This window comes from Lolium rigidum, chromosome 1 (assembly GCF_022539505.1).
Source record: "Lolium rigidum isolate FL_2022 chromosome 1, APGP_CSIRO_Lrig_0.1, whole genome shotgun sequence".
In the NCBI taxonomy this organism is placed as follows: Eukaryota; Viridiplantae; Streptophyta; class Magnoliopsida; order Poales; family Poaceae; genus Lolium; species Lolium rigidum.
The window spans coordinates 204,756,387-204,766,489 of NC_061508.1; the positions used below are offsets into that span (position 1 = coordinate 204,756,387).

General features: G+C 50.0%; 1 protein-coding gene across 2 annotated transcripts; it reads left to right on the plus strand.

Annotated features, from left to right (window-relative positions):
* The first annotated feature begins 3,263 nt into the window (after positions 1-3,263).
* Positions 3,264-7,105, plus strand: LOC124682999 (probable protein phosphatase 2C 57). Of its 2 annotated transcripts, XM_047217587.1 has the most exons (5): positions 3,298-3,359; positions 4,764-4,970; positions 5,274-5,332; positions 5,419-5,485; positions 6,354-7,105. In XM_047217587.1, the coding sequence occupies exons 2-5, from the start codon at positions 4,822-4,824 to the stop codon at positions 6,925-6,927; spliced, it is 849 nt and encodes a 282-aa protein (XP_047073543.1). In that variant the 5' UTR covers positions 3,298-3,359; positions 4,764-4,821; the 3' UTR covers positions 6,928-7,105. The 2 variants fall into 2 exon arrangements, with proteins under 2 accessions (XP_047073542.1, XP_047073543.1); XM_047217586.1 differs by having other exon boundaries at positions 3,264-3,359; positions 5,274-5,485.
* Positions 7,106-10,103: the final 2,998 nt, after the last annotated feature.

A 10,103-nucleotide genomic window follows, 5' to 3' on the forward strand; every position in this document is an offset into this window, starting at 1 on the left:
CCTTCGTGGCCGTTGGTTTGGCTTTCGTAGCAACCACACTCCTCCAAACGTAGACGTACCTTCTTGCAAAGGAAGGGAACTACGGGAATCATCTCCGTGTCTCCGCGTGCTCCACTCTCGGTTACCTCTATCCTATTCTATCTCCTATATATTGCGTAGCTATATCTTGTTAGGTTGGTTACCTTGTCATATAGGTAAATTCACTTAGTTGCATATCTAGAGAATTTACCTTTTTGTCAAGCCTAAATTGAAAAAGAACTAAAAATTGGTTAGCACCTATTCACCCCCCTCTAGGTGCGGCATACGATCCTTTCAGCGACAGAGCTGCACGCTCGCCGTCGCCTGTGACGCCGTCGTCTTCATTGTCGGACATGCAGGAGGAGCGGAAGTGTTGTTCGAGTTTGTCGTCGTCCTAAAGGGCGACCCATTCAGCATCCAGAGGCTGCCAGACAAGTTCGCCGACTTCATTGCCGGCAACGAGCCATCCTCGCTGCATCTGCGTGAGGCTGCCTGTGGATTGTGGATGCGATCTTCGACGCGCGCGGCAAGATGTACCTCCACATCGGCTGGGAAAAGTTCGCGCGCTACCACCACCTCGAAGCCGGCTTCGTGCTCACGTTCTCCCACCTTGGCGAGGCCGACATGAGCATCAAGGTGTTCGACGAGACGCGCTGCCGCCGTCACTACCACGGCGATAGCGACGAGGAGGACGACGACTGAGTGTTGTTTCTTCGCAGCGAAAATAGGCACGGAGGTTTCTGGTTGTTCTTCCTCGAAAGAACCAACAGGGATACCGTCGATAGCTGAACTGGAAGTGCCTGAGAGTGTTCTTTCTTGGCAGCGAACACACGAAATCTGATGCCAACACTAGTTAGAGCATCTCCAGTCGCGTCCCCCAAACCGTCCCCCAAAACGATTTGGGGCGCGCCGGACAAAAAAAGCGTTCCAGCCGCGTCCCCCAAAGCCCTTTTTTGTCCGGCGCGCCCCGATACGGTGTCCGGCGCCCGAGCCCGTCCCCGTCCCACGGGGACGCTCCGGGACGCCGGACACAACGCAGAGCGAGGCGGGGAGTGGCGGGGCCGACGCGTCGCCGGCACGGTTAATTTTAACCTTACCGTCGCCTACCTCGCGACGGAAGTTATTCGCGCGCAGTGGACACACGGCGGCATCTTTGCCTTAATGGCGACGGAGGGGCAGGCGAGACGTCTCGTCGGTGCTCGCGCGGCCTCCACGCGTCCGCCGGCGTTCGCACGCCACCGCCCGTTCCCGCGCGATCTTCCCGCCTCTTCTCGTCCGTTCCCGCGCTTTCTTCCCGACGCCGGCGTCTATAAAAGGTCTCCCGGCTCATCAATGGTAGCCACCACACCCCGCCGGCAACAAACACAGCCCTCGTCGCTCCACAGCCGTCTCCTCCATCACCAGTGGCAATGGCGAACCGCCCCGGCGATGGCCACTTCCCTCCACCGCCGTCTCCTCCATTGACGAGCCGGCTGCGGCGTGCGGCACTCGAGGAGGAGACCCGCCAGCGGCGTGAGGCGCAGCAGGCGGCGGATCTTGCGGCGTTCTCCGCCCCTGCCTCCGCCGCTGAGGAGGCCGCGGCGGCGCAGCGTGGCGGGTGAGCAGACGGTGCGACACCGTTGCGGCGTTCGACGCCTCGACGGGACAAGAGGCGCGACGGCGCCGTGCACGGGAGGAGATGGAGCGGCGATGGGCCGACGAGCGCCGGCGCGCGGCGCGATGAGCGGCGGCGCCGTTCCGTGAACGGCGTGACTCGATCGAGCGCCGGCGGCGTGAGTCGATCGAGCTCCGGCAGCGAGGCGACGGCGGAGGAGCGTCGACGACGGGAGTCGGCGCTACGCGCGCTATGGGGGAGGCGGGCGGAGCAGTTGGCGGCGACCGACGCGGTTGCGGCGGCGATGATGGAGGCGCCAACAGATGTGGAGGAGGAGGCGCCAATGGAGGAGGAGGCCGAGGCGGAGGAGACCAAGGTGGAGGACGACGACGACGACGACGACGAGTTCGACCGAGTCCGACGACGACGCCCGCACCCGGACGAGACGGCCGATCGGCAACGCGCCCTCGTCGAGTCCTTCGAGTCGGAGAAGAAGCTCCGGGACGACGCCCGTGCCCGCGAAGAGGCGGAGATTTGTCGCGCCATCGAGCTCTCCCTCCCGCCGGCCCAGCAGGGAGGGCGGAGGAGGACTATCGGCGGGAGCGGCACCGTCCGGCCACCGCCGAACGCAAGGAGAGGAGGCGCGCGCAGAGGAGGCTGCGGCGTAGGGGAGGCGACGACGGGGCGGGGCCGTCGAACGCGCCGCCGGCGGTCGGTAGCCTAGGTTTAGATGAAATCTAGCCGTTTTCATTCAAACTTTGTAATATATAATCAAAATTGAATGAAAACCTTTATTTTCCCGCACAAATATTCATTTGGGGGCGGCGTTTGGGGACGCGGGCTGGGGAGCGACGTCCCCCAAACGCGGCACGAGCAAAACACGTCCCCCAAACGCTCAATCCGGCGCGGTTTGGGGGACGGTTTGGGGGACGCGACTGGAGATGCTCTTAGGTTTCGTTATTTTGCAATGTTTTAAATTTGTGTCAACCTTGGTTTAAACTATGTATTAGTTTTGTGGAAACTATGTCCAAACTATGTCGTAATTTGTGTAAACCATGTTCCGTTCCGAATTATGTATTAGTTTGTGGAATGTTTCTTCTCTCTATTAATTAAAATAAAAATACAAAAATAGTATTTTAATGCTATAAAAAATTTGGGGTGGTGTTTGAGGGACGCAGCTGGGAAACGACGCGACGCGAACAAAACACGTCCTCAAACGACTCGATCCAGAATCGTTTGGAGGATGCTTCGTCTGCTCTCATACAACACATTGTTCACTTCAACCTCCAGTTTGTTGTCACTTTTTTGATCGATCTCCTAGGTCCGAGTTCCAACTCGCAAATCACGCTGTACTTGACACGTGTCCACATCCGGCTACGCCAGTATCACCGGCCCACCTAAACCGCGAGCGCCCCCATGCCGGCGCACATGGTTTCTTCACAAAATTAATCACGGTTTAGTTTAAGCACCGCTTAGATTTACCGTACTGCCCCTCCCCTGCTCTTTCATTGACGCATTTCCTCTGAAAAGGCGGCTACTGTTCACACTCCACAGTAACTCCGTACTACTGCTAGCGGCAGCGGCGCTGCTCCAATCCCAAACCCTAACCCTAGCCCTCTCCGGCGAGTCTCCTGCGGCGCCGGCGGTGGAGATGGAGGAGCTTAGGCTCGGCGGCGGCGGCGGCGGCGGAAAGCCGCCGATCCCGTCGCCGGCGAGGAAGCCGGTGCTCTCGCGGCACGCCTCCTTTGTAAGTAAATCTCGCATCTCGGCGCGCTTAGCTTGGCTTCTCGCGTGATCTGGGCGAAAGTGCGAGATTTGCGTGGCGCCAGGCCCGATCCGTGCTTAATCTTGTGCAATCGTGTGCGAATCCTTCGCTGCGGGGTGAGCTGGTTGCGCTGGGGAGCTAGGGTTTTCACCGGTATGGTGTGAAGGTAGGCGGTGCGGAGAGAGGGGAAGGAATCTTTCGTCCGGAATCTTGTTGGTGGTACGCTTGTTGTACTAGGGTACGAGCAACCTGGGAGTGAGGTGATTGGATCCGTGCTGTTTTGTGGATGTAGGTTATTGGGAGACTGGAAAGCCATCTCCTAGGTGGTCAGTTGAACGGACTGTCTTGTGTTCTATGAAATGATTAATTGTGTCAACTGAATGTATTACTCAAGAGTTTCAGAATGTTCTTCTGAACTAGATTTGTGCTGAATGCTGCCGTGCTATTTTCCTGGCTTGTAGTCTTTAGGCAGGTAAATTGTGAGCATAATATATTATTTATCTTCAAGCACGTATGTAATGTTGTCTGAAGATTTCATATTGAGAAAAGGCTGGGTAGGGATTCTATGGGGGATCAGACTGGTAATCTGGTACTTATGTGTCATGAAAAATCCCCAACTCCTTTCGTCCTTTTTTTAATTGCCATGCCCTGTCCTTGCCTCATGCTCTCAGAACTTTATTCAAACCTAGTACGAGAAAAGGGATTCGTGCATCTGATTTGTTGAAATACTAGTTGGCCCTTCACCAAACGACAGTTCGTAGCAATCTTAAACCCTAAGCTACACTCGCCTTTTAAGGAAATTTGCAAAAATAGTCGTTTGACTTTATCTTATCCCCTCCTGCATTTTTTTGTTTTGTTTTCATCTTATTGCTCTGCTGAGGTTTGGTTTGGATCATTGACCCTAGTTCTATCATATTGATCATGTTTTTCTTGAATCTAGGTAGAACCAAAATAGACCTGTACAGTTCATGTTTGGCTTCCCCTTCTCATTGCAGTACAAAAGGAAATATTTTTAGTAATCTTAAATGTGTTATTTGCCGATGCCACACATTACTGTTTGGGATTTCTGTAAGGCATACAACACTGTTGGAGCAAAGGAGTGAAATAATTATCATGTGAAATTGATTTCACATGGGACCATGGGAGGGGAGAGGAATAGTACTTCCACAACAGCTATGATTATTTTAATGATGTAGCCTAAAGGGGTTCCTATTTTTGCCTATGTGGTATCAAGCTTATTAGTATATGCATGGTATGGTATAGACACTTAGGTAGCTTCAATGGTTGCACCACATTATAATGAAATAGCATGCAATATAAATCCTCTAACTTTATATTTTTTTTGTTATTGCTAAGTAATTGTCGTACACGGCTTTGATTTCGCAGGCGAGGGGTCCTTTGAACAATACAAAGTCTGAAACTGAGAGAATCTTTGAAAGGGTGGATGGTGAATTTATCCCAGTTGTACGGTCTGGAGGCTGGGCTGATATTGGGTCAAGGAGCACAATGGAGGATGCCTACATCTGTTGTGACAACTTCTTGCAAGATTTTGGACCCGGAAGCTGTGAAGAAGGGCCCAGCTCATTTTATGGGGTATGCTTCCATTCTAATTATTAGCATCCAATTTTCTGTCACCTTTTTTGGTAACAGATTTTCCGCAGCGCCCTGAATTCATATATTAAACCCACAATGTGCTTAAAAGACCTAAAACAGGAATAGTTTAATACTCCGTATTTTAAAACAAACTGATCACACATAGACAAAGAGGGCAGTATGCTGCAAGTTTCTGTCTTGACATTTGTAATAATTGTATCAACTCCCTACTAGGAAAGTACCTATGTACATCTGACCAGCATTTCCTGTGTATGTCCTGTTCACACGATTTTAATGTTTTAGGTTTTTGATGGGCATGGTGGAAAGCACGCTGCGGACTTTGTGTGCAGCAATTTGCCAAGGTTCATCGTTGAGGGTGATGGTTTTCCGGGGGAGATAGAGAAAGCTGTGTCCTCAGCATTCTTACAGACTGATGCTGCTTTTGCAGATGCTTGCTCTGTGAATTCTTCTCTTGCATCTGGCACGACTGCGCTTGCTGCACTCATCATTGGAAGGTATTGTAGGAACTTGTGCTAAGTCATTCTGTAGCATCACTCTTTAGCTATTATATTTGAATATGAGTAGCTACTTACTCCTCCTGTTTGACCTTATGGCTCCTGTTTTGTCACGGTGTAAATCAATTCCTCTATGTGTGCATTTTACTACCTCCGTCCACAGATGCAAGTCACACATTTGAATAAGGATTAGTAACTATATGTGGATTGTCAGATACGAAATTGGATACTGTTAGGATGCTTGCAACGTGAATCCAGTGATCTCAATTTTTGTATAACATAATAAACATAGTGTTGGACGAAATTTTGGTCAAAAGATAAAATTTGGATGGCGTGTGCGCCATTTTTTTTTTGATGGAGGGTAGTATGTTTCATTTCCTGCATATATCATGTTTTTTTTCTCTTTGGTAAAGGTAACAAGTTTTCCTGTATTGCATGGATTTTATGCCTGTTGAAGTTTTATACATATGCTTTGCTCGGGTGCTCCTTCAGTGAGTAATATGTACACGTAGACAGGATTTTCTTTGTGAGCTTGTAAGCATCAATTCCCACTGATATCAGTGTCTCTCCTTTGGAAATTGAAGTTTTCCTGTTTACTGCTATGCACTTGAAAGTGCCTTAGCAGGTCTTTAAACATATGCTTTGTTCCTTGAGTGTGTAATATGTATATTTATTATCTGGAAAAATCACTACCATCCTTCTATTTGTACTCCTTTGTTTACCATGGTTAGTACTTAATACCAGCAAGGTTTTCCCTTCCCTTTATCTGAACTCTCTTTTTCTCCATGTATTTATAGTTTGATAGTATTATCTCTGAAAAAACTGCATAAGATAACTTTTCTTTTGAAAAATTCTGCATGATTGACAGGTCACTTCTGGTGGCAAATGCTGGTGATTGTAGAGCAGTGTTATGTTGCCGTGGAAAGGCAATTGAGATGTCCAGGGACCACAAGCCATCTTGCGACAGAGAGAAGATGCGCATTGAAGCCTCGGGTGGTTATGTTGACGATGGGTACCTGAATGGGCTTCTCAATGTTGCTAGAGCAATCGGGGACTGGCACATGGAAGGACTGAAAGCATGTGATGGCCTTGGGCCTCTTAGTGCTGAGCCTGAGGTGATGATGAGGAATCTTACCGAGGACGATGAATTCATAATCATCGGTTGTGATGGTATCTGGGATGTATTCCGCAGCCAAAATGCGGTAGACTTTGCGCGCCGGAGGCTCCAAGAGCACAACGACCCTGTTGCTTGCTGTAAAGACTTGGTTGACGAGGCCATCAAGCGGAAGAGCGGCGATAACCTTTCTGTAGTTGTCGTCTGCTTCAACTCTAGGGCGCCTCCTGCCCTTACAGTTCCCAGGCCTCGGGTTCAGAGAAGTATATCTGCAGAAGGCTTGAAGGAGCTGCAGGGCTTCCTTGATAGCCTGGCAGAGGCAAACTGACTGTACTGACAGGACATGTGTGGGTTTAGAAGCCCCGCGACACTGTAACAGTCCCATTTTTCCGTAGCCTAGCTTGGAAGTTAGGTTTAGTATGTCCTATCTCATAACTTGAGATAGTTGTTGTTGAGTAATACAACATTGTAAAATATTCGGCGGCTAATTTTATCTGTACTTGGAAGTATTACTTGCTAGTTTCAGGCCTTGCTCTAGATTCCTCAAATCTGGAATGATAAATTGATAGTAGAGATTCCGTAAATTGCAGTGGATTGTTCAGTGTGATCATTCTTATGATATTTTTGTTTGTGAAGTTTTTGCAGTGGATTCCGTAGATTGTGCAGTGGAACCATTCATGCTACCAGGTTCGGAAAACTGTATTTTATGTAGAGGGTCTTATGTATGCACTTTCTGCGGAGTATATATTGATCTGTAGCTTTGATGGTTGAGCAGCTGCTTGGCTTTTGTCGTCAGGTCGTAATTCATGAACAAAAATGTTCGTTGTTTAAATGTCCTATTTTTGTCGTCATTCTGTGATCCATGAACCAAAATGTTCTCAGAGGTCTGGGCCAATCAAATCATTTCCAACCTCATACTACTGCAACTGTCAAAATAACTGTCGATTGTTTTCACTCTCAAAAGAGAACCGTGGATTTGTTTCAGCATGAATCATCTGCCAGAGACCATGACAAAGAAAGAAAGCTGGAAGGACCAATCATTCACGTGTCATGTGATGGAAATTCCGAATGTTGATGTGTTCCACTGCTCCCTACTATGAACTTTGTGGGCGTGGAGGATCATCAGGTCATGCGAGTGAGTTACCACCAACTAATCTTGTCAATCTCGCTTTCTTTAGCTTGTCAATGTCCCTTTAGCATTAGAGATCTCAGAAGAAAAAAACATCTCACCTTTAGCATGCAAATCTTGCAGCTTTCTGTCGGCCCATAACCGTCGAGAGCTAGCCCATGGTACAGCGGAAAACAAGAGATTCCATGCAGCCCGTCCTCGGTGCCTGGGCTCTACTACGGTTTGAAACGCGTCTACAATTTTGATCTCTACCCCTAAACCCTAAAAAAAATATTTTGTTATCTTTGCTCATTTAGGTTCATTCTCCACCTTAGATATTTCGGCGTACTCCTACATTTTAATTGAAGTTTTTGCTAATTATTAGTTGACTCCAAAATACCTTGGACCATTAAATTCCTTAGTGCTAGTCATAGTCATACCACTTGGGGCGACGATGAGCGCCGCACTGAGGTGGGGGAAGATCCTCCGCTTCGGCTCACCGGCCTGGAGGAAGAAGAGCCGCTGGAGCAGCAAGCTTCACGGTGCAAAGTGGCCCCCTGGGCCACAGTTAGCCACACTCTAACCTAGAAAATGGTAAAATGGCACAATTTGTAAGATTTGGCAAAATTGACATCTCAATGGATTTTTTTGTTCTGGCATGTCTTCACGCAAATCTGAACCTCCGCCAGTCTTTTTTTTAAAGATGTATCAGTTTCCTATAAGAAAGGCCAAACAACCGAGTTAGTCGACACAGATATCGAGACCGCGCACCCGCACTATCCCATGGACAACTTTTTTTTTGAACAGGGGTGGGTCCAAAGGACACAGAAGCTTCATTCCATACGGTGACGGTGGGTACAGATTATAGAGAGAGGTCCAAAGTAACATGAAATTACAAAAATTCCTCCCTTTTTCTAAAAAGGACCTTGACAGAAAAAGTAAAAAAGCGACTGAGTCCTTCTCCACCGATGCTGCTTGACCTCGATGCCATGGCCGTCAACCATGTCACCGGGGACGATACCACTTGGGGCGACGATGAGCACCGCATTGAGGTGGGGGAAGATCCTCCGCTTTGGCTCACCAGCCTGGAGGAAGAAGAGCCGCTGGAGCAGCAAGCTTCGCGGTGCGAAGTGGCCCCCTTGGCCAACCGGAGCATCGACGCCATCAAGCCGCTGCTATTTTCCTTCGCCATGAGAAGCTTCGAGGAAGACCCCAGGAGCTCCAGATCTTGTCGTCGCCGCTCTGACCTCCACCATGGCGGCTAGATCTGGCGAGATCGGGTTGAACTTGAGCTCCACCGAGCTTATTAATTGGAGGTGCGGAAAAGAACTCCCTAGCTTCTTTTGTCTCTGACCATCAGAGCACCACAGAGGGAGAAGTCGCCGCCACTGGCCAGCCCGAGCTGCTCGCGAGCTCCGGCCACCCAAACCTCCGAACACACGTCATAGCACCGTACCGGCATACAACCATACAAACTACTAGGAGAAACCCTACACTACTATGTACAGGGCCGACCTCCTATCTGTAACATCCCAGGTTTTTCAAAATTAAAAACTTGCATGCATTCATGTCATTTATGCATTTGTTTGTTCACATAAAATATTAAGCACAAATATGACACAACCACAGCTACATACCCTTTTTGCAAAGGTCCTAATTATGTACCATGCTATTTTGGGTCAAAACATTGTTCTCTGTTGTTTAAATTAAAGCCCTGAATTTTACAAAATTTTAGAAACTGGTTTGACCCTATTTGGATTCCTAAATCAAAAGTTACGAAGAAAACTGTAAAAAGAAAAAGGAAAAATGAAAAGAACAAAAAAAAGGAAAAACGGTTCGGACTAGCCGAACTGGGCCAGCCCGACCGCACGGCCCGTCGGCCTGCCAAAACGGCCCGCACACTGATCCGCCCCCCCCCTTTTTTTTTCCTTTCCCTCACTGACCGTTGGGACCCACATGTCAGCGGGGCCCACGCGTCAGCGTCTTCTTCAACCTCCAACCGTGGCCGGCCTGGACTCCTCTTCTCAACCCTAACCCTAACCGGCCCGGTCAATCTCCGCCGTCCGAGCCTCCTCGACGTCCGTGCCCTCCCCCTATATAAACCCCGGGACCCCGCCCTCTTTTTCCCCCAAACCGCGACGCCCCTAGCGCCGCCAGTCGACGGCGATTTCTCGCCGAAGTCGCCGAAGCCGCCGCCGCCTCCAGCCGCCGCTCCCGGCCACCCTAGGCCGCGGAACACCGCGCCGCCACCACCCAGCTCCTCGCCGAGCCGCGCCGCACCCCGTGGTGGTCCTCGCCGTCGTCGAAGACCGCGGGAGCGCCGGCGACCACCACCGTCTGAGGCGCCGCCGCCGCGCCATTACTGGCCGGCCAAGGTGAGCTCCACCTACCCCTTA